Below are 27,595 nucleotides of genomic sequence, written 5' to 3'. Positions count from 1 at the left end.
CATCTCTCAGAGCTGCTACAGCTGTGTGGTGAACAGGTACGTCTGGGACCAAGGGTCACAGCGTGCAGTGACGTGTTTGTATCACTTTCATCCAAGCATCTCAAAGCACTTTGCAAGCATTAATTAAACAGAATCCAGGAGGGATGAATAATATTAGCCAGCCAGTCGCTCTCCTGAATATAATATTTCTCATAAATATTTAACTGGTTTTAAAATTCCATGCGAGTCTGGTTCTCACTTCGCTGGGACAGTTGCTGTACTGCAACCGTGGGGCTTCTCCAGCACCACACACTGACCCTGCAGCAGAGTGATAAGAAGAGCCTGAGCACTACACACCGCTCCCCCCCAGCCAAGTTTGTGGCTGTCGTGTTTCCCTGTTTCCTCCCCTGCAGAGATACTCCCCACCCACCCCGCACTGTCTCTCTTTGTTCTAATCCTATCACCAGCAATATTTTTGCAAAAAAAGGTTGGCGAGTAACAGATTCTTGTAGACCTCAGTGAAGAAAGGAGGCTCCCAGGCTATGCTGGCTGGAGGTCACAGCCTGCAGGGACATGAAGTCTCTCTGAGGAAGGATGAAAAAGGGAGAAAAGGGTCTCAGAAATCAGATGATGAGAAGGACTTTTCACTGACTCCAGTGGAAAGCCAAAGAACCTTCCAGAGATGGTCTCCTTAAAACCAAGCTCCCTACACATCAGTGAGGGCTAGGAATGTGCCTGTTAACTCTGATGGGTAAAGGATACCCAGATGTATTGAAGAATTAGTGATTGCTTAGTGGTATTGGAGAGAAGGAAGGACAAGGGTTGAATACAACATGAAAATCATATCTTCAGACGCCTGAATGTCAGCAGCTTCAAAGGCCAAGGGTTTTCTTTTTGCAACAGAATAGCTGACACCTGTTGAGCTTGTTGAGGGGAATTTCTAATGCTAGATGCAGGGAGCTAGAAACAACCAGCCATCTGGCAAGGAGGCCTGGTGATTTGCCCCAGCACAGCTACATACCTCAGAAAGGAGGAAGGCTCCTAGGTTGTGCTGGGGGGAGGTACCTCTCTGCAGGTGCTTGGAGTCTCTCTGCAGAAGCTTAAATTGGGAAGAGAGGACTCTCTAAGCAGATATCATGAAGGTTCATTTGCTGATCACAGAGGAAAATCAGTAAAACTCCAGAAATGTTCTTTATGAGCAAGGGGTCCCCTGTATTTTGGCAGGAGGTGTGGAGTCTGATGGAGAAAGACTAGCCAGGGATGCTGGGAAGTCAGGGACTGCTCAGGGGCACTGGAGAGAAGGATGGTCCAAGAATCGCCAACTGCAGAAGTGTGTCTCTAAAAGTGACAGGGGCTAAAGTGAGCCTAAACAAAACCAAGCTGATGTTAAGGATGTATCGGAAATGCAACAGGCAGGAGAGAGGTGGCTGAGGGAGTTTTGAAGGACCTGTACGGGATGGATATTATTTACTAGCTTACTATGAATGACCTTGGCAAAAGGAAGGGGAGAAGTGGGTGTCAATATTTGTTATAATGCACAACTAGAGGGGTTTCATCAGTGCAGAGGATCTGGAATATTGCACTGAAAGCAGCTTGAGGCTCAGAGCATTAAAGTGGGATGGAATTCAATAGCACATGCTGTAAGGTTTTGCTTCAGAGTAGTAATTAGAATAATTTTTGCTTTAACTTCCTTAGCTGAAAGCAAAGGGAGAGAAGGACCTGGGCGTATTAACCGGTCACTGGAGAGCTGAGTCACGGGCGTTCACAGCATAAAAGGAACAAATGATGGATGCTCCTGATCATGCAAGCGCGGGTGGGCGGGAAATCCCCGTCGTGCGTGGACACTAGATGGCGGCATAAACCTGGGCCAAGGAGAGGAGGCGCCTTGTCCTGGGGAGGGGTAGGCGAGGGGCCGCCGTAGCAGCCCCCCCGGCGAGGGGCAAAGGGCCGACCAGCCCCAGCCGTGCCTCCCCCCGGGCTGCCGCCCACCCAGGACGGCCCTTGGCTGGTGAGACACGCGTGGTGGAGGCACAAGGCTCCGTCACCGGGTAGCCGGGGCTTTGCGGGATGCCTGGGGCTGAGCGGTGGGGCAGGCAGGGGGACCCTTCGGGGGACCCTCGGTGCCTGCACTCCCCTGGGTGTGAGATTTCGAAGGGCTGGGGAGTGCCTGGCTGGAGGGTCCCGGCTGAGCTCGTGCCAGCTCCCTAAGCTCGTTAGGGAGCCTGCTGGTTCCTCCTCCTCAGTCCGAAAATCTGTGTTGTTTTCCATGAAAAAAGGGGGATGCTGGCCTGGTGACAGGAGAGGAAGACACAGTGTTTGTGAAAGAACATGAGAAACCTCAATATGAATAAGGAATAACAAGTCCTTCCAAAAGCTGCCCTTGTGCATCACCTCCTGCCATTTTTCCTAAGCACAGAGAGTGTCCTATGTCTTCTTACCTTAAGATCCTCTGAAACCCATCCCTTCAGGTGGGAGCGAAAGCCATTTCAGAGGCACACCATACGCTTTTGAGAGCTGTAGTGAGTTGCACTGAACCGGCAGGCCAGCAAGACGGAAACCTAGGAGTAGAAGCTCTTGAGCATGATTCAGTCAACAACTATGGAACGACTGTCCAAGATGCCTTGGGTCTCAGTGGATGGCACAAAATGCAGTATGTACAGCATTCCTGTAAGGAGCTTGGTTTGAGGCAATCTTTGGAAGGCTAAACGAATGATCCTAGATATTCTGGTTTTATTCAGTACTGCATCAAACTGTTGAAGAAATCCAATGGGGTCACGAGGCCCAGGTTTGGGTTTTTTTTCCCCCCAGAACTGGTGCTGATATTGTTCCCACCAATTTGCCAAGTAGATATAAAACTCAGTGTGCTTTAGTGTCCCAGGTCATTCGAGACCTGGTTCTAATTTTTTATTATTTTTAAAAGGCTGTGCAGAATGTACCAAGACGCCAACAGACATGTGGTTTCTACTTGTTTCTTTGCCTGATGACGCTATTTGCTAGCACTTATTTAGCCTCTCATTTGGAATCTTGGATGCAGAACACCTGGACCTAGTAATGATTTTTTTCTGATAGTGCTGGTCTTATAAAAAAAGATTAATTTGGGATTAAAGATCTTCTCCCCATTCTTTTTCGAGGTGTCAGATGCAAAGGAATTTGTATGGGCAGTACTTTCTTTGCCTTCTTTGACCAGTACCCTCTGTGAAAAGGGAATCCACTGGATTTCCTGTGTTTTTCTCAAGCTTTCTGTTTCTGGTACATTGAAAATATTTATCTGATTTTTGCACCTGTAGCTCTATCCTTGTGGAAAAGCATTGGGTCTCTTTCCTTCATATGACATTTGCTTTATTTGCTGCTCCTGCTTATTGATTCACAATATTGACTTATTGACAGATTTCCAGGTTTGTTTGCTTTGTTGTACAGACTCTTGGTCCTTCCATTTCAGCTGTACTGATTTGCCTTGTGCTGTCTTGATTCCCTCAGCGTTCAGAAATATTTACCTCCTCCCTAGTGTTGCATTGATCCATTCTTTATCCTGCAGCATTTGGGAAGTAAAGCTTCCTGGGGCCATAGACAGCTATTTCTGCATTGGAGGCAGCTGGCTTTTGAGCATTTTTCCTTGAGGTCTGTCAAACAAAACAGCTCAATGGCCATGCTTGTCACTTTTGTTGGTGTCTGTATTTTGTCAGTAATGCTCATCTGTGTGAAGTGCTCTGCTGGTTACAAAAGCAAGATTACAACATCTGTGAAGCTTCAGATACCATTCTCAGCGCCCCAGAGCTGGTGGAATTTGTGTTTATATACAACCATGTCTGAGGCCTCATAGTCTCTGTAGATGGTGTCACCCTAACCTACACAGATTATGCACCTCAGCCACCATCACCCTCTCTACTACAAAGAAAGTAGTTCCAGGACCTGCTACAGGTATTACAATGATTATTGAGGTGTCTACTGTATACACAGGTCTTGCAGCGTAAGCATACATAATTGCATGAATGCCTCTGGTTAAACTGGCTCCAGGTATCATCAGTTCTTGGCGAAGAGTGATGAAGCAAGAGTACCTGTGTTACAGTAAATAATCCAGTGCACAGCTCACGTTTTGCATCTTCTAACAGCTTGCACCTTCTCCTTGCCCCCTTGGAGCTGCAGGGCTAACCAGGGCAATGGATTGACCGTGCACAGGAGTGGGAGAGCTCTGCTCTGTGCCTGAGACTGGCCCTGGGGTGGGAACCGAGGAGGAGGATTGAACTGCCAGTTGTCATCAGAGAGAGCAGTGAGGCCCAAAAGTATCTGAGTTAAGACATGAGATCCTAGTGTTCAAGGAGGTAAGCAGCAAGAAGGCCAAGTATGTTGATGACATGAAGCTATTTAAATTCATCAGGAGATGAGAGAATGACAAGGGCTCTGGGGACATGTAAGCTGTGCTCATCAGCAACAGAAAGGCAAATGAAATTCAGCATCACTGTTCCTGAAGTCATGTAGCTGGAGGGAAAAATGTAAACTGCATAAGTACTTTGAGGCTTTGGCTTACTGTAACTGTACCAGGTCAGGCAAGAGCCCCGGGCATCACGACAGGCATTTCACTGAGGACACAGTGAACAGCTCGGTACAAGCTCAGTGCTGTTCAGTGGGCAATGACAGTCAGAACAGCAGACAAGATGTCAGGGGCCATGAAGGGCAGGATGGAAGTAACACAGAGAAAGGCACCGTGCCCCCATGTAAGCCAGCACTGCTCCCCCACAAGGTTGCTGCGTCTTCTTCCAGGACAAAGTATCTGAGGAAAGTTGACCAGGCATAGGAATGGGCCTGAGCAAACTGTCAGGGAGAAAGTCCCCCAGATCTGGGATTTGTACCTGAAGGGCAATGAATCAGGAAGGGATGGGGAAGTAAGAAAAAAGGGACGTGATAAAAGGCCGCAGAATAATAACCAGTGAAGAGATGATAGATTGGGAGTCCTTCTGCTTCCAGCCTTTGTGACAGGAGAAAAGAAAACAGATGATGAAAGTGGAAAGCTTTGAATTAAAAACTGATAAAGAGGAACCATTTTCACACAGTGAATAAGCAGACTTGAGGACTGATTGCCAGAGGAATTCAGAGAGCACAAGAAAACAGCAAGGTTTAAAGACAGACTGGGCACACATCTGAGGAATGAGAACATCCAGGCTGGTAACAGGCAATGCTAAAATTATTACAGGAGGAGGGCATCCCACTGTACATGAGAAGAGAGAGCAAACCGCTGTCAGGCACTGAGAGTATGGTGTGGTCCTGCTCAATTTTGGATTGCTCCTTAGCCCCACTGGGCCTAACCTACCTTTTCTCTATCTCCAAAGCATCTAGCAGAGAGAGAAGTCTAAGGCAGATAGATCACTCCCAACTTGAAAAAATTGCAGTGTTTTCATTTGCCTAGGAAAATGCCTGGTACCAGGCTGGACTGTCCTTCCTTACGTTGGTTCTGTTTCAGTGTCTGCCTGAAATTGCATGAGACAGTTGAAGCAGACAAGTCTACCTCTGCTTGCATTTCTCTAGGATTTAGTGGAGAAATGGGTATAATTTTCAGTAAAATACATGGCTATCTGAGTAGTTAAATAGCTGTGGAGCCCAGATGTGCTCCCCAGAGTAGGCTAGTTGGGCTTTTTGTGTGCTGCTCCACTACCTGCAGTCTGGGATCCCACAGTGCATTCATTACCTGTGTGCCTGAAACTCTTGGGGGAAGATGAGGACCACATACCAAGAAGGCCTTTTCACATTCCTGCTGAAATAATTAAAAGCTGGCCTGGCAGTGAATCCCTCTGCTCAAGTCAAGAAAATCTTCCTAAACACTGAGAGCTTCATTTTTGTACCACCATCTCCTTGCTTGAACAGCCACAGCCCAGTGACCCATATGGGAGAGTCACTACATGTGTGACTCTCTTTACTAGTGAGGCTTTCTTCTGGGGTGGCATGCAATCACTGTTCAAGAGCAGTATCACAGTCCTCCATGGCTGTTCAGAGAGTAGATGAAGAGCCTTCTCTAACTAGATGAAACCTAAACACATTGAGGATCATGGGGGGTGAGACCTGGCAGATTCACGATTACATTAGTAAGTACACCCTTAGCCAGAGGAGAGTGACAGAAAGCCCTAACATCAATGGGAGATCTATGAGGAAAATGTGAGGACTGAGAGAAGGAATACATGAATGAATTAACAGGGAGAGCCAGACAGGGGGGATAAAAAGTAACCCACTCTGGAACACAGCAAAAAGGAGAGACTGAACCTGTGATGCTTTCTTCTCTAGTGGCATCTAATTTCCCCTTCCCCACCATCAAAATGTCAGAAATGAACAGGCAACTTCAGTAAAACAGAACTGAAAGAGAAAGAAAAGGCAGCAAAGTTCTTAGAAGCTGCTTCACACAGGCAGAGCTACACCCGGCACCATCAATAGGTCCACAAGCACACTCAGGGGCCAGCAGGTTTTTTTGTCAGACAGATTTATTTTAGGTTCTAAAATGAGTCTAATAAAATAAAACGCTCAAAAAGTGCAACATGTACAGTTCTCTGTGGGGTCCCCTCTGCCACTGAATGAGCGCAGGAGCAGGGCAGTGTGGGGAGAGGGAGAGGAAAGTGGGGAGGGGGGAGAAAACACCATTGGGCTGCAGGAGGGCTGGGTTCCAGCCATCTTCCACATTTAAGTGTCTCACCAGTGAAAGGCTGTGAGAGAGGCCGTGAAGGAGGGGCAAAGAGTGGGAGAGAGAAGTGGCACTGAAGCAGGCAATAGCTACTGGCTCAAATACTCCCAATAGCTCCAAAGCACCTGTGCTGCCTGCCACCTTACTGCAGTGGTGAGTCTCATCTTGCCAGGCTATGCAGCTTCCAGCCCCTCTGCAGGTACAGAGCTCCCATGCCTCCTGCTATCTTCATGCCATCCCGACACCCTCCTGAGAGCTCTGCATGGAGCCCATCTCTCTGCAGCATGGCACACAGAGTTTCATCCTCCCATGCAGACTGGGCCTGGTGTCCCAGCTCCCATCAGCACTCAGTTTGCTGGACCTTCTCTTTCTGGTTCTCCTCCATCTCCTTCTTCCTTGGCACAGTGACTGCTATCATCCCTTCCAGCGCTGGGAAGGCAGGAGACCGTGCCTGAAAGAGAAGAAAGGGGCAATATCAGGCATGGGAGGGAGAATGAATGGCACAAGGCTGGGCTTCTCCCTGTCATGGAAGACATAGTGCTACTGGTTGCAACCACGAGGCTCCCATTCCCTCCTACGGCCAGGGAAGAGCCCCAGCCCCACTCCCTGAGACATGTAGTTTCCTCTGGGGAAGGCTGGCTCAATACTATCCTTTATGGTGTCTTGGGCACAAGGAATAACAAAGACAGGACATGCTTAAGAGAGAGCAAAGAATGATCTGGACAATGGTTAGGCCATTGTCAGGTTCAATGGTATGCCAGCTTTTACAACACCTTTTCGGAGAGAATAATTAAAGGCATGAAGGTTCATGCAAAATGAGATAAGAACAAATTAAAGACAGAAACACTTTCACATCTTGCTTTAACAAGTGACTTTCTAGACAATGGAAAAGAGGTACATCTCCAGGCTCCTGAGAATGGTAACGTATATGGTGACACACAGGTAATCAATACAAGTGCAAAGATGAGACTAGTAAAAGAATGGCATGGTAGGTGTAATCTCAGCTAAGATGAAGGGACTGGGATTTTGCTGGCAGATTTCTGCCAGGCTGTAGAGAACTGATAAGCACAGGTCTTCAAAGATCAGTTGTGGGAGCAATCATTAGTGGCACAGAGAGTGTGAAAGTGCTAATGAGTTATGTAGCTGATAAAGTTGAGGAGCCTCATTTGGAAGAAAGAGGATGAAAATGTCACCTGAGACCCAGATATTTTAGGAGAATGGAGCAGTAAACTGAACGACAGGGTGAATGAAATGCAACAGTATCAACTGCACATTGATAAGCTCAGGGGATGGAACAGGAATTCCTAATGCGTGGGCAATAGCCCAACAAGGGATACCAGTGAGCAGCCAGTGTTCAACCAATGCAAGAAGAGCAAAAGTAATCTCAGAGAATGCCAGCAGAGAGAAGGAGAACAAGGGTACCTCATCTGCACTCTCACAAAGGATGAGCCCACTGGGGAGGCTGTGCAGAGAAGGGCAGGAGGACCATCAGTGGATGGAGAACCTGTGCTGCAACAGAGGAGCTTTGCTTACTTGGCAAAGCAAGGCTGTGAGGGCATATACGAATGCTTTGAGGTGGTAAGTATCCTGGCTGGATTAGAGCTGTTTAAGCTAGCAGAGCTGGAGACCCAGGTGTCCTATCTCCTCCTAGCTGAGGGTTTAGTTACACTGTAAAGTGTTATTGTCCAAGGTTTTAGGCCAGAAAGGGTGGTTCTGATCATCTTGCCCTGGACTTACACAGCCTAGAGGGTCACCCAGAAACTGTAGATCTCTGCCTTAGACTACCATCAGTGCTGATTAAGGAACGATGACAAAGAACCAGTCACGAGTCTCTCTAGCACTACCTGCAGTGTTTTTCTTTAAAATGCCCATCTTGCTTCTGTTCTGATGTTGCCTGTCTTCAGCCTCCAGCCACTGGGAGTTGCTAAGAATTTGCATTAATGCTGTCACATCCCTCATCTTCAGCTCAAGACAGGTTCAAGGCACCCAGCTCTTTCGCCAGGGCAAGTTCTCCCAACCTGAGATCGCTCTGAGCCCCTGGCCCTTTATGTACTTGAAGGGGATTTTCACTGTGGGCCCTCCCAAGAAGCTAAGTGGAAGGCAACTACATCACAGCTATTTATGAAAAGTGTCCCTTGTCAGCAAAAAGAAACTGTGAATGAAGAATTTGCCATGTAATTAATTTGCAGAGAAACAGTAAGAAAAATGCAGAGAAATGGTCTGACTTGTTTCCACAGTTTTTTCCAGTGGCATGCTGGGGAGGAATCAGTCCTGGCCTGGTCTTTGGGTCGGTAAAGGCAAAGCAGATTTTTCAGAAGATGAGATACTGGATTGAGCTGAGCAAATGAAGGGCAGTAAATTGCCAGAAGCAGACAGCCGAGGTGTGAGGGCTGAACCAGCAACAACAGACCTGCATTAAGACTGGTGCCTGAGGACCAGCAGACATTTATATGGAACAGGAGACTCTGTTACATCAAAGCATCCAGATAAGGAATAAGAGAGAGGAAATCTACAAAAGCCTGGAAATTAACCCTTCTCGATTCCAGCGTGGCTTGATTTCTGCAAGAATAAACAAGAAACTTTTCAAGGCTGGGTTGTGATTGTTTCCTAGAAGGTTTTACCCCTCCTCTGAAGTGTCTGACCTGCCCCCAGATAAATGCCACAGTTAGCCAGACCTGCTGATGCCCAGTATACAGCTTTCACTACATGTTGATAACACCCTCAGCAGGCTGCCTAGGCCCCATTCTTCCTCTGGCTGCTGTGTCCCTGAGACATTTCAATGCTGTCTCTAGGATACCCAGGGAAAGGTCAAATAAGGGATGATGTACAGGAAAATAACAGAATGGGGTGATGGACACTTACCCTTTTTTGTAGGGCCAGAGCCAGAACACAGACCATAAGCAGGAGGAAGAGGGTGAGAGTGAGCCCAAAAGTAACCTGCCCACTGAAGATGGTGGGAGGGTTGGAGACCTGGGCACCTGTGAGGAAGAACCACAGTTAGGAAGGAGGGGAAGGTTGATTTTGTACTGGGGCAAGGCTGGGACTGCACAAAGAGTGGCAAACTGGAAAAAGGGTGCAGGGAGCTGGAAGGAGAAACAGGAGGAACTGGTGACAGCTAAGACAGGATGACAAGAAGATGGGATCCAAGCGGTCAAAGGGGAGAAGGAAAGGGTGAGGCTGAGAGAGGAGAGGGCACCAGTGAATTGAATAGGGTGAGAAGAAGGGATCAGTTACAGGTGCATGGGACACAGTACCTGTGATCTGCAGCATGTACTCTACTGCTCCCAGTCTGCCTTCTGGGCCATATACACTGCATTCCCACGTGCCCGTATCCTTTTGTGACACTTGGGGTATTTCCAAGGTAGGGCCTGTCTGGGACCTGCGGCCCTCCATGTTATGGGAGGTGGCCACAGTCAGCTTGCTGTTAGCGGGGGCTGAGCCAAGGTGCTTCCACTGGAAACGTTCATGTCCCCAGGGGTGTGTGAGTCTGCAGGTGAGCATCAAATGAGACCCCTCAGAAACCGGTCCTTGGATGCTTGGGGTGACTGCAGCAAAGGTAAAAAACTATCCTCAGTAAAGACTACGGGGAGGTCCACATCTCTTCCCCATCCTTCCTTCTTCTAATACACCCCTCCTTCATTATCCCCTCTAATTTATTTTCTTTGTCTTCCTCAGTCTTCAAGATGAGCAATCAAGTTACTCAGGAAAACCCCTGCTTTCAGCAGAGTCCAGTGCAGTGCAATGCCCTGAATAGAGACCTTGTTTCCTGCACCGGGGTGAGGACCTATGGGCAGGAGCAACCCACACTCACTGCACTGACATGCAGGGAGGTTTATCTGCAAGCAGTGGGTGACCCCAGAGCCGTTTTGCACCACCCTGTCTCTTCTCTCACCTGTAACCACTGCCAAGGTCACATCCCTGTTGATTGTCTTGCTGCCAACAGAGACAGCACAGTGGTACTGCCCTGCATCACCTGGCCCCACCGCAGGGAGATGAAGGGGGAAACTTCTGCTGCTCAAATTCTGAGAGATGCCCCAGCCTCGCAAGTGTCCTCCCGCAAGGCGGCTCCAGTAGGCTGTCACCACGTTGATCCCAAAGGCACTGGGAAGGTAGCTCAGGGTGCATGGTAGATCAGCTGCAGAGCCAGATGCAGCATAGACCACAGGGTTTGTTGGGCCATCAAAACCTGAGCCAGAGAGAGAGGACAATGTGGGGTGGTACCTGGAAAGAGCTCCTCCGCAGGGCAATGACTGGCCTGGGCAGTGGGGACAGGGTGGGAGCTGAGAAGCTGGAGCCACTGGGGCTGGTCAGACACATCAAGGGGAGCAACCTGAGGATGCTGCAGTAGCAACACAATGCTGAGCTCACCTAGAATTTGCAGGTTGTACGTGGCAGAAATGATCTCATTATCGGAGTATCTGAGCTGGCAGCGCCAGGAGCCCGCATCGCTCATGGCTGGCCGGAGGATGGAGAGAGCCCCATGCGAAGAACAGAAGGTTGTGGAGGTGGGGACCAGGTGCCCATTGTGGAACCAGCGTGTCTCCACAAGGCTGGCCCGGTGGCTAGAGTTGCAGCTCAATGAGAGTGGCTCATTTTCTACCACAGGGCTGGGTGGACTGAGGGTTACTGCAAGAAAAATTAAAGAGGGGTAGGCAGGGGAAGGTAAGGTCACAGGGGGACTACAAAACCATCCCTTTGTGCCCCTTCTGTCCTATCTTTGTCCCTTGGGCAGTCCTCTCTACAGAGCTGAGAGCAGACAGCAGGAGGCGCTTTTGGGGGGCTGCTGCCAGAGCTATAACCTGCCCTGGCAAATACAGCAGCCCCACTCCATCCTACCATCACAACCTCCCCGGACCCAAAATCAACATTCTCCAGGGTTTCCATCTTCTCCTACCTGTAATTACTCCCAGCTCCACCTGGCAGCTCTGGACCTTCGTGTTGTACGCAACCCATGCCTCATACAGCCCGGCATCCTCGCTCCGGACTGGGTCGATTCGCAGGGAGAAATTGCCATTGCGTAAGGCAGAGTCCTGGACTGACACCCTGGGCTTCATGGGCAGTGCTGTCTTCTGAAGGCCAGAGTAGCCCACCTCCAGCACCATGTGTGGCTCCTGGTGGGCGCTGAGAGTGGGACAAGTGAGCGGCTTGTGCCAGAGGCAAAGGTGACATTGGGGGGGGGGGCAGGAAGGAGGGGATGTGAAGAAGGAGAAAGGGGGCTCAAAGTGTCTCCCACCCTCCCCAGTCCTCCCACAAGGGGAAAGATCTGTCTTGGCCCTGGCATACCTTCCCCCATGTCGCTTCCACAGGACAGATGTCTTGTCAGGCAGCTGCTTCCAGCTCTTCGACATCTTTCTGGGGCTCAGGTGGCAAGGCAGGACAGCTGAACTCCCCGCTCTGGCCCACACTTTCTGCTCCCTGCTTTCCCACTCTGCTACTCCTGGTAAGATGTGGCCAGCTGTAAGAAGATGGAGAATTGAGCAAAGGGTGGGACTCATGGAGCAGAGGGCAATATCTGGCCATCTTCAGTGGGCTTAGAAGGGCACCAGTTCTCCCTTCCCAACCTGTCAGGGACTAAGTAACACCCAGACTCTGAGGTACTCTGCCTTCCTTGTTATGTTCAGCCCCTCTTACCATTGAAAGCCAATAGAGTGAAGGTGAGGAACAGCATCAGGGACACTGGCCTCATAGTGGTATCCAGGAGAGGCAAGGGGCTGCGTCTTCCCACTTGGGTCCGTGCTTGATCAGTCCGAAGCTTTAAGAGATCAGCAAAAATGAGGCATGGGCAAAGAAGTTGTTAGAGTGGGTGGATGAACCAAGGGTGGGTCAGCTGGACGTACTTGCTCTCGTGCTGTCTCTCTCTCTGATCAAAGCATTTCCCTAGATGCCCTTATATTGCAGGTGGGCAGCTAATTTCCTCGTATCACTAAGAAGATGCGTCACGACCAAGAAACCAGTCTAAGTCTGAGGCACGTGAAGGCAGAGCTGAAGCCAGTGAGAAGGAGGAGGGAGGGACCAGAGACACTGCTCTAAGCATCTTTTAGTGGAAATTCTTTGGGTCGCTGTTGTTTTTCTTACAAGTTTCGCTTCTACATAGACAGTGGAAAAAGTGTAGAAGACACTTCCCAGCAAGTGCCCTTCATGTTTTTCTTTCATCTCTTACCTTTTTTGGTTTGATCTTTCCGCCTCTTACAGCTTCTCTCTAATTGTTTCAGGGCTTTTGAGAATGTGTTCGTCTTTTTTCTGCTGTTCTTTTTTGTTGTTGATGTTGGGTTTTGGGTTTTTTGTGTGTGTTTTTTTTGTTTGTTTGGTTGGTTTTTTTTCCTTCTTTAATCCTTCAAATGTTTTTCTCATTGGCCAGTTCACAGGCAGCATGAGGAAAGGGTCTGAGATGAGCTCCAGCCAGGGCATGTGCGACCCATCAATCCAGAGCCTAAGGGCAATCTGGAACAAAGCTGAGGTGGTCTGAGGAGACAGAGAGGAGCATCCAGGAGAAGCAACCAGCACTGAGAATAGGGTCTGCAAGCTGTGAGGGATGTGAGGAAGGGACCCTCCTCCTTCTGCAGCACTGGGGAAAACGCACCCAAGCTCCTGCACTGAGTGGGATCATCCTAGCTCCTGTGTAGCTGCTGAGCTCTGCATAGGGCAATACATTTCCATCTGTGTGCCTCATCCTGGGGCCCCTTCTGCCTCAGAGAACCCCCACTATTGTGGCTCACACTTTCCAGCAACCCACTGGCTCTGACTCTTTCAGACTTAATCAGCCCTTCATGACAGGTGTCAGACACCCAAGCCCCTTGGCAGCTCATCCCCCAAAGGCTGGGTTGGGGCTTTTCCTGGGGGTGAGGGAAGGGAGGTGACTCAGAGCAGCCGCTTCTTTGCTGTGAAAGGATCCTTGCTTGCTCTCTAGTTTTCCTCAGCTGGGTAGTGAAGGTGGAGGATAAAAGAGAGCAAGTGGTACATCTTGCTTCAGCAGCTCCCTGTTGTGGTGACAGCTCTCATTTCTTCGATCATGCACGGCTTTTCAGTCTCCTGAGGAATGGGATCAGTGTAGGGGAATCTGGTGCAACCTGTGTGCCTTGATGTCCCTGGGGGACTGCGTTGTAGTGGCCCTTTGTGACCTCTGTGTTACACAGCCCATGGGATCTCATGAGAGAGGAAGAGAGGGGAGAAGATGGGGGAGAACTTGTGACGGTTGGCGGGAGGTGTTTTTTCCTCCTGTTCAAGAAAAACAGTTTGTGGTGCCCAGTCCAAGCAGAAAGCATCAACCTCTCTTTCCCCTGAATCAGCAGTGTGAGAATGGTGTGAGTGTGTGGGTGAAGGTGAGAGAGAGAGAAGGGAGATGGAACTGTGGTGGGGAGACATGTATGGCTCTGCAGCCCAGCACCATCTGTTCTCCCTGCCCTGCCTTCGCCCGGGGGACACTGAGCTCGCGGATCTCCCCCTCCATCCCAACCCACTCTGCACTCTTAGCCTTGCCGTCCTGGCACTACTCTCCTTTAGTCCCCCAAAACCACCCTTAACTGAATCCATGCTCTAGGAAATGCTTCTTTTAAGAACTGGCAAAGCAGAGAGACGTATTCCCATTCTGCGCCGCTCATTGAGCGGTGGTCATGAGGGACTGATGGAGACCACAGGAAAGTGACAGGAGCTGTCTGGCAGTGGGGGGTGTTTGGGCCTGAGGGGTTATTATGCTGAGTGAGCATGTTGTGAAATGAAGGTTTTGGAGGCACTGTTTTACTCAGCACCAGACTATCTTTAGCAAAGACACCTGTGACGTTTCTCTCTAACGACCCATTTTAAATGCTGACTGCCTTGAATGGCATTTTCGTCATCTCCCAGAACAGGACCCCGCTGCAGAAATAACAGTGACCGGAGAAAGATCAACACAAGGGCATCTTCTTAGAACTGCGTGTGTGGGTCACCTAGGGCTCAATGAGCAGAGAGGCTGAGAGGGACGTGTGGCACCCTGGCAGAGCCATGGGGAATGAGGGGCAGGCTACGACAGGAGTCGCCCAGGATCTCACTAAATACTCCTTCGTCCAATGGCATTAACTAGCTTCAGCCAGGTTCTAGACTTGCCTGCAGCAGTGACCTTGCAATGTACACTTACCAAGAAAAATAGGAATAGAAAACCCTATTCTGCACTATCATTGAGTTAGTCTTGCTGAAGGAATTTTCCATTGCGTTTCCAGATTTCTGTGATACCATGTTTTTGTCTGAGTGATTCCACTTTCACATTTTGGTCCTTTCAGCCTCAAGTCTGAAGCTAGTCATAATCTTCCACTCCACGCTGCTTTTTAAGGTGTTCTGTATTTTATTTGCAGTCTTTAACTAACCTAAGAAATTGCGCTGTGACCTGAAGACTGGGTTATCAGCTGTGCAACTTGAGATCAGCTGGTCTGGGTGTTCCTGAGATAGAGTGCTCACCAAATGGACCTCATACAAAATGTCCTGATTGATGTTTGCCCAGAGCTAAAGCAAATATAACAAGCAAAAAGAAGTTACTTACTAATAAAAGATAACAAATAACTTTATGGTGAGGGGCTGTAAAAAGAAAGCAGCCATGCCTGCGGAGACAGAAGGGAAGGTCTGGCAAAGGTAGCTTAAGCAAAGGCTGCCAGACAGGTTGGTACTTGACAGGCGCCTGGACAGGCAAAAGGCTTTCCAGGGGTCAGGCTGGGATTAACTGCAAGACTTCTGGCATTGACTGGGAAACTCAGCTCCAGGGGGCAAGTAACAGAGCTGTCCTTCTCTGGGGGCTTAGCACAGATACAGATGCGGTGGTTCCCAAGTCAACACCTTGTGGCTGCGAAGGGGCCAAGCAGCAGAATCCTGAACCAGAAGGGTTGGTGCCCACGGCTTAGCAGGCTTTGTGTGAGATGCACAATGGGGAAATGCATCGAAATAGGCACCCCTGAGGTAGAGGGGTGCAAACCACTCTTCCCCACAAAGGACTGTGATGATTCCTACCAAGGCACCAACCTGAGATCCACTCCATATATGAAACCACTCAGCTTCTTTAAGTCCACGGTGGGTACCAAATGTGCTTTCATTCCCACAGGAGGAAGCAGTTGCTCCAGGCTTCTGTCTGTCTGTGGTGCCTGGAAACAGCATATTATTTTCCCAGGGCCTGGGTGCCCCATGCATCAGAGAGTGGTCTTGGAGGAGGGACCCATTTATCTGAGGTGACAGATTCCAAAAAGGGCTGAGGAGAAGAGGATTAGAAAAGAGGAAGTTAACATCTCCCAGTAGTTTCAGGCAAAACCAAAGTGCCTCTGCAGAAGTGCTAGGAGGAGGAAGAGTGGCTGGCTTCCTGACATTTGTTGGGAAGCTCTTTACTTTGGAAAAGGTCCTTTTTAGAGGATTTGCTGAATGGGCAGTGCCTGGATCATCACAGGTCTCTGATGTGGAGCTGAGAGGAGTCTAGCAGTGGCCTGCTTCACAGAATCCAAACATCTTTAGGAAACATAGCTTTATGGATTCTTTGCAGCCTCTTTCTTTACAGTGCTAAAAGGCAAGCAACCTTTGTATGACAATCCTCACCAGACAGCTGAATGTCCTAGAGAAACGTGAATTAGAAAGTCAGGAACAACATTGTAGGGTGTTGATTGAAGCTGTGGGCTGCATTTCTGCTAAAAAACCCCAGTGATTTCATTACTGAAGAGAATCTGCAACATTCATGGGCATATTTGGCAGCTAGCATCTTGCATCTGCCCAGCATTAGCTGTAGAGAAGTGTGTAACTGTATTGTTTTAAAAGGCCTCCAGATCCTTCCCAGGAAAGGCTGCAGGGTCCTCTTTGGACATCCACAACTACCTGTGGAGATGGTGATGGATATCGGTATCCTGGCCAATATCTAGTTAAGCAATGTCTTTGATGCTGCAGGATGTCTTTGATGCCACAGCCTCTGGGTTCTGCAACATAGACAGTCAGATGGATCAACTACAAAAATCCATGCAGCAAGCTAGATTACATTTTTATTCACTTCTCATTGCAGCATTCATGCCATGCTTTTAATCCAATGGAAAATTATGTGATAGCCTCCCAAGCATTCCAGGGCTGCAGTGAGTTTTTTCAAGAGCAAGGAGGGTACCCAGGAGCCCAATGCATGCAAGGGATGGGAGAAGCATGGCATCTGTAAGGAGAAAGCGCTCAGCTACAGTGACCTGACACTGAGGTGAAGGAGTCAGGCACTGACCCAATGTGCCATGTGTTGCTGAGTGACTGGGGCAGTAGCAGAACGGTCCTAAAAAATTTCCTTGACTCAAGTATGGGCTGAAAGGAGCTGAGGAGTGCTCTAACTACAGTGCTCTGGAGGCTACAGGCATACTCTTAATAATAAAGAACATGTTATTTCCTTCTTAGTGGGAAAGCTAGATATAAAAAAAGTAGAGGGTAACTAAAGGAGCATGTGACACTATGAGAAATCATCTGCAGAAGAATACAATCCAAGGGAAGGTTCATGTGGACAATGGCTCAGCAAGGAAGGGGACAGTAGTGCTCCAGAATACTCCTGAAGAGAATAAAGTCTCTGATTTTGTGATGCCTAGCCACTTTGCTTTGAACAAAAAAAAAGCTAGGGAGGGAGATGGTCCATTTTTTAAACTGAAAGGGCTCATTGTAAATCAAAATGGGTTTATTTCTTTATAGTTTAGTTTTCAGCTGGATCAATTCTCTGATGCTCATCAATGTTGACAAAAGAGAGACAGCAGGAAAGATGAAAGGAAAGATGCGATTGCCCCTTTCTGCAACACTACCCATTTATGCTGGATTAACGTGATTGTGTGACAGACTGAAATTCAGAGTGTCATGGCAGCTGAGCTGTTTTTTCGATTTCTTCTCCATTTGGCACTTCATGGCAGGTAGCAGCCTGCATCGTTTTGTAAGATAGCTTCTACTGCCCCATTAAGAAAAAATGCAAAACCAAATAAACCCACTTGTTAGCTACTGCACCACAGGAAGATTCATGTGGGAAGGGATCTCTGGGGTCTCCACTCCATCCCTTTGCTCCTGGCAGGGTGCTTCTAGAACTAGACTGGGTTGCTCAGGGCCTGGCCCAGGCAAATCCTGAACACCTCCAATCGCGGACATTCTCCAGCCTCTCCAAAAACCTGTTCCACTGCTGAAACACCTTCACAGAAGAGGCTTTTCCTTGTGTCCCATAAGTTCATTTGTTGCAAACTGTGCTCCTCATCTCATGCCCTTTCTCTGTGCCTCTGTGAGAGAAGTCTGACTGTATCATCTCTAACCCCCTTTAGGTAGTAGCAGGCAGCAGTTAAGTTCCCCCTCTTCTTCAGGCTGAACAAACGCCCCTTATCATGCATCATGTCCTCCACCCCACAGCCATCTTAGGGCCCTTTGCTGGACTTGCTCCAGTGTGTCAATGTCCCACATTGTTGCAGATGTGGCTTTTCATGCGCCATGAAGATGGGATCAATCACTGCTTGCTGTGTTCTTTTTAATGAAGCCCGGCATTTTCCTAGTCTTCAGCACTGCAAAGAGACCCTGCTGGCTCTAGAGGTACCTCCATTCTCACCATGCTGAAAGATGGCTGGCTATCGTTATGGCACATACAACAGGCTTTGCTGGTGTAAGGGCTGGCTCTTCTTTACCCTCGAAGGAGGCTGAGAGCAAAGAGGTGGAACTATACTCCTGTGTAAAGGAGCTTTAAAATTCCCAAGAAGGGGTAGGACCTCCCATGTTACAGTGAGGGCTGGGAGAGATCTGAGTTCTCAAGATGGAGCTCCAGAAAACTGAAGATTAGGAAGTTCTGCCAGGAGTTGGTCACTTGGGTGCAATTAAGGGCATGTGAAGAAAACATGGGCTTAAGCTTGAATTTTTTGTTTGTTTGTTTGGTGCTGTTTATAATTTTTCCTGGTTCTAAGAAGTTTCTATTTCCAGATGTCAGGTCCTGGTCTCCAGGAGGTGAGCCAGCTATGCTGAGCAGTGTTTTCACCACTCTAACAGGCTTCTCTGCCAGATTTTTCTCAGAAAGCCATGAAAGACCAAATAACCCTCTCCAGTGTGCACGAAGGTAGAAGATAAAGCAGCTAATGCTTTTGTGTCCTGTGTAAATACTTCAGACCCTTTGCTGATGAGATGAAAGCATCCTAGAAATTCAGACTCTGTGAGTTTCCAGTGCTAGGCTTCCACATGATTTGTCCAACATCCAGCTGCTTTCTGATGTCCATGGCTGTCTTATGCTGCCAAAATGTGGCTAGGAGGCCTTCACATCTCTGCAGGTGTGACTGTCTCTCCTGGCATGGTGCACATTTCACATTTGGCAAGGTTAATGGGAAGAAACTGCCTCCTAAGACTCCTGGTAAAATCACACTTAGAATTAAAACATAAGGTTATATGTTGAGGAACAAAGTATGTGCATCACACTTCCAGAACAGAATACAGTATCCTGGGAAGACAAGACTCCAGGGAGGGAGATGCATGATAGCATGCTCTATAAAACAGGATCTCAAAGAGTGAACAGATTGTGTTACCTCTGTTTACAGCACAAATTACTGGAATGTGTCCATGATTTGAAAAAGGATGTGGAAAAATGGAAAACGATTTAGAAGAGTGGTACAAAAAAACTTGAGTTGGGACCTGGCGATCTTGCTTTCAAATGTACAGAACAAACACGACCTATTTTACCTAATCCAACGGAAGCAATGGTAAGCTCAGGCAGTGATTTCACTGCAAACAAAAGAAAATACATTTTTTCATGTCACAAAGATCATAGAATTATTGTTAGAGGATGTTGTAGAGACTGGGAGTATAAATGAGTTCAAGTAGGGATTAGGTAAATTGTGGAGGATCAGTTCCTCACTAGCTTCTGAATATGATGGCCTGGGTATGCCTGCCAGCTCAGGATGTCCTCAGCTCTTGTTTACAGGAAACTTCTATGTGATGTTCTGTCTCTCAGTGCCTTTCTTTAGGAATCTTGTATCAGCCATAGCAGAGCACTAGGCTAGAGAGACCATTGGTACAACCCTTTTTACGCTTACATTCATAATCTATCTTTGATATTTTCTCTCCATGAGGAGAAGATGTGAAATAGTGGCAGATTCTCTACTCCAGCAGAGTAGCATAAGGATGACCAGTGGCTTGAAATTAAAACCAAAATCTGGCTGGAAATGAGGTACATGTTTTTCACAGTGAGGTTCTTTCATGGGAAGAACTCTTGTGGTGTCCTCTCCACCACCTGCAGACTGTTGACATGAAGAATGGTAGATGACATCGTCTTGCTCTGCCCTAGGATATGGAGCTCTGCAGGAATGAGGAAGCCAAGCCAGCTGATCACCATAATTGAGAATAAACCACTACCTATTCATATTTCCCCAGGCTTTTCACTTACTTACAGCCCTAACTGGAGGGCTTCCCTAAGAGTGCATGTGGGTCCTTTTCAGGACTCAGGAATAAAGCCAGCTGGTCTCGCTCTCCAAGAAAACTCCAGTGCAGGGCTGTGAAACAGCAGAGGACATGACTGCTGAGCTGGGGCATATAACCCACAGGGAAAAGGAAGGAAAAGGCTCCTGGACTCAAATGAAATGAGGTGGTGGGGGTATGTGGGTGTGGGGACTTTCCCCTGAGTTTAGCAAGGACGTGCTGTTTTTTCCCTAGCTACAGGTGGTCAGAGGGTTCACTTGTTCCAGACTTGAAGGAGATATAGGGGTTTCTCTTTTTAATTTTTTTTTCTATTATTATAATTTTTCTTTTGTGTGTTGCTTATTAAGTCAAAATAAAAGTCACTCTGAAAGACTGGTCATCTCAAGGGTTCTGTGTGCCCCCACCTGAACGGTAAGACCAGATCAGCTTATGCAGGAGGGGAAATACAGACAAATGATCCAGTCGTGAGCCAAGGTAAAGTTCACAAGCCTTAATAATGGAAAAGGAGGCTACAGTCAAAATACTGGCCCAAGAGTAGTTATTCAAAAGAAACAAACAAACAAACCAACCAAGACTAACAGTGGTTCCTGCCCTGGTTTGTGAAAAACAAATATTTTGGGTGGATATAAAAAGCAGATAATTCTTTGAAGTGAAGGGGCATGCTCACTGAAGGGTTGGAAGATGACCTGGAAGGTTCCCAGGTGCCTGAGGGTGGGATTTCACCTTATAGCTGCTGTCATGAGGAAACTGATCCAAGAGACTCTCTCCCAGGTTTGCTTTCCTGTCTCAGTGACACTGGGAATGACTGCCCCTGGCTACATTCTCATCCCCCCCTGCACAATTTGTGATAATATGGTCCTTCATGGTGCCATAAGCCAGACCAATGTAAACATTCAGTTTGAAAGGTGGAGGAGAAGAAAAGGTGAGCGTGTAATAAGACTAGAGAATACGTCAAATTACTTCCATGGCAGGTTCCTACAGGCACTGCCCTAGCACAACTGTGATGAGAAACTGTGCTGAGGAGTGGAAAGTATAGAAAACTTTTAAAATACCATCACTGTCACATAGAATTACACTCTGGATGGCTGGCTGATGTCTGTAAATGGCTCTGGGAAAAGTGGACTATCCAAGCAGTGTTCTAAACCCAGCTGACAGTGCAGCACTGACAGATTTTAAGATACCTGGGGCAGTTGCTGTGGTTGCTTGAGAACTTGTGGACCTGCCAGCTAAACCCAGCAATTTGTTTCCCCAAGAAAATTCTACAACTCACAACCCTAAAACAGGTTCTCCAAGAAGTTGCAGTGATCTCAGTTACTGGGACTGCTTTTGGGCATTCAATACAGGTTCTTGATAACTACCTGGAATTGTAGACAATGAGGAAAACAGGCCCCTAACTTCCTAAGGGAGGACAGTCAAACTCTAAGGCTCTATCTAGGGGATCCAACATGGGAGGGAATGCTACTGGGAAAGGGTCCAAAATCACCTACAGCTGAGAAGACTGTCAGTGGAGTGAATGTCTATACGCCTTTCTAGTGGAGGAGCTTTGGAACCTGCATGGGTGGAATCAACCCTGGCCACAGAAGAGTTGTGAGTCCTGGGATTACTAGAGCCTTCCCACAAGTCCTTTAAGGCTCCTGAAGTTGTGCAAGAGGCTCACAGGAGCTGTTCTGTCCAGCCTTACCTTCCAGGTAACCTTCCTCTGACAGCATATAAGAACAACAGATGAGAGGAGGGTATGGTTGCACTCCGCCTGATGCACTTGATAGTATGGTACAACCCAGAAAGGCTGTTTTTTTTCAGAAAGGACCCACCAGATGAAATATCCCTTTTCTGTCCCAGAATTGTTCTTGTTCCAGACAAAAAAAACCCAAAACATAGTAAGAGCTGTACTGGGCCAGGAGAGATTTTTGGAGCAGATATTAGGAAAATAATACAGTGTCCCACTTCAAGGAGTGGATACAAGGGAGGAGGAATCTCCTTCCAGGTCCCCTAGACCTGCCTTGAACTCTCAAGGCAAAGGACTGTTTCTCCTGGAAACCAGAGAGCAACCTGTGTCTCTTCAAATCACACTGTGGACACTCAGCCAAGACAAATCTGATGCTGATTGAACACACAGGTACTTCTTGTTTCTCCAGGTTTGAGTTAGGCCTCTCATAAAACTGGTGGTGTGATCAGAGGCATTCCTGGTTCTTCCACTCTAACAGACAGCTCACAGCATGCTCTGTGCCAGGCATTTCAGGTACAGAGAAACTTGGATGACAACTGCTCACAATCTTTCTGTGAAGTATTTACAGACATGTCAAGTTTGGTGCCACCAGGGGGCCCTTGAGGCAGGAAAGCCATAGACCTATGCTTAAAGGACTCCAGAGATTCCTCCCAGAGTAATAGATCTGTTCGAGAGGATCAAGGAAAGCAATATAAGGTGCACCCTCCAAGCTGGAAGAAGTATCAGTTTGAGCTGCATTTGGTTGTGCTGCCTATTCTCCCCGAGTGGTGCTCTTTTTCAGCACAAGCAGAGGTCTTGACAGAAGAGTTTAGGGCTCAGCTGTTGTGCAGAATGTTGTGCAGTCATGCAGAAGGACTGGGTCCTGCTGGAGGTTCCCTTGGAGTCTTCAGCTATGAGAGCACATACAGCGCTGGGATGTTCTACTGAATAGCAATTGGGACACCACAGGTATCACCACTGTATCCCAATTCCATGACAGCAGTCTTCCTTCTTGTCTGCAGTCTGGGATCCCGTCAGCTATCTGTAGGTTTTTCACTCTTGGAAGGAAAAGCAAAAGCAGCACTGGGGAATACCGGGAACACCTATAGGAATCCTGCCACAGATAGGAGACCTTAAGTCAGGATTTGATCTGGAAACCCTTTAAAACATAGAGAAGCTGAGGTGGAACATGATCCTCTCCCAACAAGAAACTACAGTCAACACAGCACACTGTTAGCAGTGTTCTACAAAAATGCTTATTTCTACAGCTATGAAAAAGGGTTCACAGACCCTGAAGCAGTCTGTATTTTCTTCAGTTATGAGCAAAACCTCATGACTCATTTGAATTGCAAGACTGGTTTTCCCAAACTTCCCTACTGAATCTTCTGTGAAATTTACCTTGTGGAGAACTGGCAAATTCCCAGCTCAAATCTGCGTCCATATCCACCATGCTACTCTCCTGGAAGCTCAGGTTTGTTGGAGCCATATACAACAGTCTCAGCTGTTTTCAAGACTGGATCTGACATAGGAAAAAATTTAGAAATGCTATTTAAGAAACTGTCCTTCACATAAGAAAACAGCAACTAGCTGTAAGTTTTCAGATGGGATTTCTGGTGTGCTTAGGGATGAGCCTAACAAAGCGCTACCTGAGTTCATGCCGTGGAGTGCTATCTAGCAAAGACCTTTTTGTGAAGTCATTTGGATGTGCAACAACAGAAAAGCTGCTGAAGGACGCTTCAGGTAAGGGTCTTTGAAATTTTCATTACAAATTATGCAGCCTAATAAATGCATCCCAAAATGATGGATGAATTGCTGTAAGACCTAGGGAAGTCTAAGACATGAGTCTACCTGAGCTGCCAGAGAGGTATTGGCAGATACGTGTAATCGCAGAGCTCTGGCAGCTGACTATTTCTGCTACATTTTGCAGCCTTTACTGATTTTAGGATCCTCCATCTTGGACACACAAAGCTGCAGTAACATTTTGGACTTAGGGACAAGATTCTTCATTGCAGGACATGTGGCCAAACACCCCGCTGACACTTCATGAATTAAGCGGCTCTATTGAGAATAAAGCATCTTGAATCCCACAAGGATATTGGAAACGTTCAGCTGGACTTTTTGTGACAGTGTGTTTAAGATCCACAGTAGAGAATGGGAACAATAAATGTCATTGTAAAAAGCACTGGAGATCTGTAGCATGTGCAGCTCCTACAGCCCACCAGCAACAAGTAGCGTCAGCTAGATATCGCTCACAGCACATACATAGGTTGCATGCTCTTTTATCTTCTTTAATGGATGATTTGCAGCAAGTCACCTGGTCATCTGCCATAGCCTGCCTGTGCAGGTACACCTGACAAGGTGAAGGGGATAGCTGTTCTGATATCCCAGTTCTCTGAGGCTCAGCTAAGGAGCTACTGCTGTGCACAGATACTTCCAGCTGGGACTCAGGCTTCCTGAATAGCCTCAGATGGGAAAGCATCCTCTTCTGTGTCTGATAGAAAATGCCTCCCACAAGGGTGAAGTTGTACCTGATGGCACCACGCTTGGTCCATAAGCCATCTTGTGTGACTGAGACCCTTGAATACTAACACCTTAGGTCTCTCCTCACGCCTGTGACTGTCAAGTTTTGCTAAAACGTAAGAGCTCACCAGGAAACAACCCCCAAACTTATCCACTCATATGCAGTGCTCCAGTCCTGCCCATCTGTGTTATGTCCCCACTCTGAGCCCACACATGTAAACACAGACTTCTTCCCTGAGAAAACACACGGACTGGATCAGCCATGAGTGTGTCTGTCTTTGACTCTGCTCTTGAAATAAGGGAGAGAGGTGGGAGGGAAAAGTACATGGGCTTCTTAAGAATCTGGGAAGGCAAGTTGTTTCAGTTTCCCATATGGCATATGGGAAGAAACTGCGCAATGTGCCTTCTAACCAGAGGGCCTAAAGAAGCCCCTGATCCCAGAGGAAGGGGTGGTGGTGGGAGAAGTAATTTGTCTTTGCTGTTTTTTTAAAGCTAGTACAACAGGGTGATTATGGACTTTCCTGAAGCAAGATGGGTTTTCCTCCCAGACCAGCAGCAGCTGGAGGGCTCACTTTTTCCAGGTCTGAAGGAGGGTTCATGATTCTGCCCATGTGATGGTTTTGATTATGCTGGTTTTGTTTGATTTATCGGCTTAAAACTGGTGTGAAAGACCAGAGAGGCTGGGCAGAGGGCATCATTTGCCTAAGGGGGAAATGAGGAGGTGACAGCTATAAGATGCAAAGAGCATTCACTTCTGAGCTCAGCCCTTGAAAATATCTTCAGACTCAGCTCAAACTTTCCATGGCAGACCTCCATTTCTTCATATATCGCAGAAAGATATAGGTGGGAAGGGACCTCTGGAGATCTCTAGCCCAATCCCTTGGTCACAGCAGAGCTGACTCCAAAGCTAGGTCAGGTTGCTCTGCTTAACTGGAAGTGTTAACTGATTTTATTCACCCAACACAGAGATCAGCTGCCTCATGGCATGCTTGCCATCTGCAGCTCACCACTGCAGCCAGAGCTGTCCTTTCAGGAGGCTGCACCTGCATGGTCACCCAACAAGGAGCAGCTCACACCCCACCAGCACTCTCCCAGCAGGCTTGGAACACCCTGCCACAGCCTTCAGATGGTGAGATCACAGCCCTGGTGGGTCCAGGATCATCAGGTGGTCCCTGCCAGAGAGCAAGGGGTCACTCACTCGTCAGAGCTAGGACAGGGACCCAGCTAAGACCTAGTAGGCAGCAATACCTGCACTGGCATCTGAATTTGCTTTTCTAAATTACACAAAAGGGCCATCAGAAGCAGAAATTGTCAGTCTAGAGGGCAGTGTAGCAGAGCCTGCAAGAGCATGACTGCACCACCTCCACAACTCCCTCAAAGCAAGTAGCCCTGGAGGGGAACAACAAAGAAGGAAATCTCCAGTGCCACTCAGTTGGCAGGACCAGAGCTGCTAGGAGCAGGTGCCATTGGAAGCAAGGAAGGGACAGTTGAGGGAGTTCTGCCCCCAGCTGATGAGGTTACAGAAATTAAAATAAATGAGTGGAGAATTAGCACAGAGCCAAGAAAGGTGGATAAGGCCCCTGAATGGTAACATTACTTCTGAGGAATCACTGGTGAAGATGGGCTTTGCTCTTACCTTGATGACACCAGCACGACACCATTGATCTCACTGTGGAAGAAGAATTAGACTGAATCGTAAAAAGCACCTTCAAGTTTGGGTGCAAATCAAGCACACAGGCAGGCTTGAGATGAAGTGCAGTGCAGAACGCTGTATCCTCAATTTTTTTCTGGAAATCTACATAACTTCTTGTAGTGATCGCCTTGTCAGCTAAAACACCACCAGATACATCATGGATCTTTGCAGATCTAAGGAAAGGGAAGAAACTGCAATTTCCCATTATGTTATCTGTAGCCCTCAAGTCAGTGATGATGTCCCACAGGTCACTGAGATGAAAAAATACCAAAGCAGACATTCTTCTATTTCTATATCTGTATCTTCTAACTATCCATAGATGATGACAAAGGTGTTCAATAAAATGGAATAAGATGGAAGAACTAGTAGAAACTGTGGAGTCAAGGGGTCCATAGAGACGTTGGGAACTTGCCTGGCAGCCCTTTGTCACCTCCCTCTGCGCTGCAGTGTTTCCTCAGAGGAAATGAGGGATGGCTGCTCACACTGCTAGTGCTGGCCTAACAATCAGGTGTTGCCTCACTTCATTCTGGATGATGGGCTGGATAGAGCCAGAGGTACTGGTGTTGCACCCATGTAGAAAGCAGAGGTGGAGTTATGTCTCCACAGCTTCTCACTGGCAAGTACATTCTTCACTACTCATAGTCAGGCACTGTTGCAGTGGTGGGGAAAAAGCGTGAAAACTGTCATCAGCCTCTGCAGAGGTTGTATCATCCGCTAATAATTTATCTTCAGTACCGAACAGTAACAGGCAACTGGTCAGCAGAAAGTTTGGGGGAGTTCTGAGGACCTGCTCCAACGCAAAAGAGACTAGAATCCATCATTTTTAAAATGGAGCAACAGCAGGAATACAAAATTGCAAAAGCGCAGCTAAAGGATACACACAGGTTGAAGCAGCAAATTGGTCACAGTGCCTGAGGTGGGCAGGATCAGTGAGGGGTGTTGCAAGTCAATCCCAGGCAGCAGTTACCTGCTTTTGAAATGCTGTTCACAGGGGAAGGCACCCTAACTGGCTCCAGCTGCCGAGGGAGCTCTACTGGGCCGCAGCGAACATGGCTGAGGCTGACCCTGGGCGGCAGAGGGAGGGCATGGCTGCAACAGCTGTGCTGCAAAGGCCCTTGAACGCGGAGCCCAGCTGGCTCCAGCCGGAGGCAGGGATGTCCCAGGACCAGAGGGGCCTGCCTGAATCAGGCCCATCCCTGCTGGAGAAGAAGGCCCCAAATCGCCTCCCTGACACCGAGCTGGGAAGGCAGGAAGGGGCCAGGACAGGAGCACCAGGGCTGTGGTGGCCCCTGCACTGAAGTGGCTCCAGACCCAGCAAAGGCTCCACCAGCGAACGGGTGCGGGGGGAGCGGTGCACCCACACTCTGCAGCGCAGCGGGATCCCACCAGGCTGGCACGTGCCCCTGGAGACATTCGCAGGTGGGAAAGGGCTCAGCAGGGGCTGACCCGCTTGCATCACGCTTGTGTCCCTCTGTGCCCTCGCGGCAGTCCTGCAGCCAAGCACAGACACTTAGAGAAAAAGACAGTTGACACTTTGCCCCTCCAGAGACAAGCAACTGTTTGCACTTCCAGTATCTGATCTGTTGTTACAGCTGGAGAAGCACAATGCCACTGATGCTCAGAGAAAAGATGGCATTATTTACAGCTGCCGCTC

The 27,595-nt window shown here is 48.1% G+C and overlaps 2 protein-coding genes across 2 annotated transcripts in view; one reads left to right on the top strand and one right to left on the bottom strand.

The window, feature by feature from the left end:
- MLF2 (myeloid leukemia factor 2) overlaps window positions 1–27,595 on the top strand; it is a 104,572-nt gene that overhangs the window by 58,194 nt on the left and 18,783 nt on the right. The window lies entirely within an intron of this gene.
- Window positions 6,433–12,502, bottom strand: LAG3 (lymphocyte activating 3). Its single transcript, XM_075081966.1, has 8 exons — window positions 12,272–12,502; window positions 11,924–12,095; window positions 11,535–11,761; window positions 11,009–11,266; window positions 10,533–10,826; window positions 9,895–10,185; window positions 9,503–9,618; window positions 6,433–7,091 (listed from the first exon to the last, which is right to left on the bottom strand). The coding sequence occupies exons 1-8, from the start codon at window positions 12,324–12,326 to the stop codon at window positions 6,981–6,983; spliced, it is 1,524 nt and encodes a 507-aa protein (XP_074938067.1). The 5' UTR covers window positions 12,327–12,502; the 3' UTR covers window positions 6,433–6,980.

Source organism: Phalacrocorax aristotelis, chromosome 1 (genome assembly GCF_949628215.1).
Source record: "Phalacrocorax aristotelis chromosome 1, bGulAri2.1, whole genome shotgun sequence".
Lineage (NCBI taxonomy): Eukaryota > Metazoa > Chordata > Aves > Suliformes > Phalacrocoracidae > Phalacrocorax > Phalacrocorax aristotelis.
This window is presented reverse-complemented; position numbering and strand designations above follow the sequence as displayed.

Bases quoted from the DNA above. Each gene is read 5' to 3' on its own strand.
- LAG3 (XM_075081966.1), bottom strand. From the start codon at position 12,326: ATGAGGCCAGTGTCCCTGATGCTGTTCCTCACCTTCACTCTATTGGCT. The intron at 10,186-10,532 runs GTGAGAGAAGAG...CCTTTGCTGCAG, and splicing joins GACCTTGGCAGTGGTTACAG to TCACCCCAAGCATCCAAGGA. The intron at 9,619-9,894 runs GTACTGTGTCCC...TCTTCCTCACAG, and splicing joins GTACATGCTGCAGATCACAG to GTGCCCAGGTCTCCAACCCT.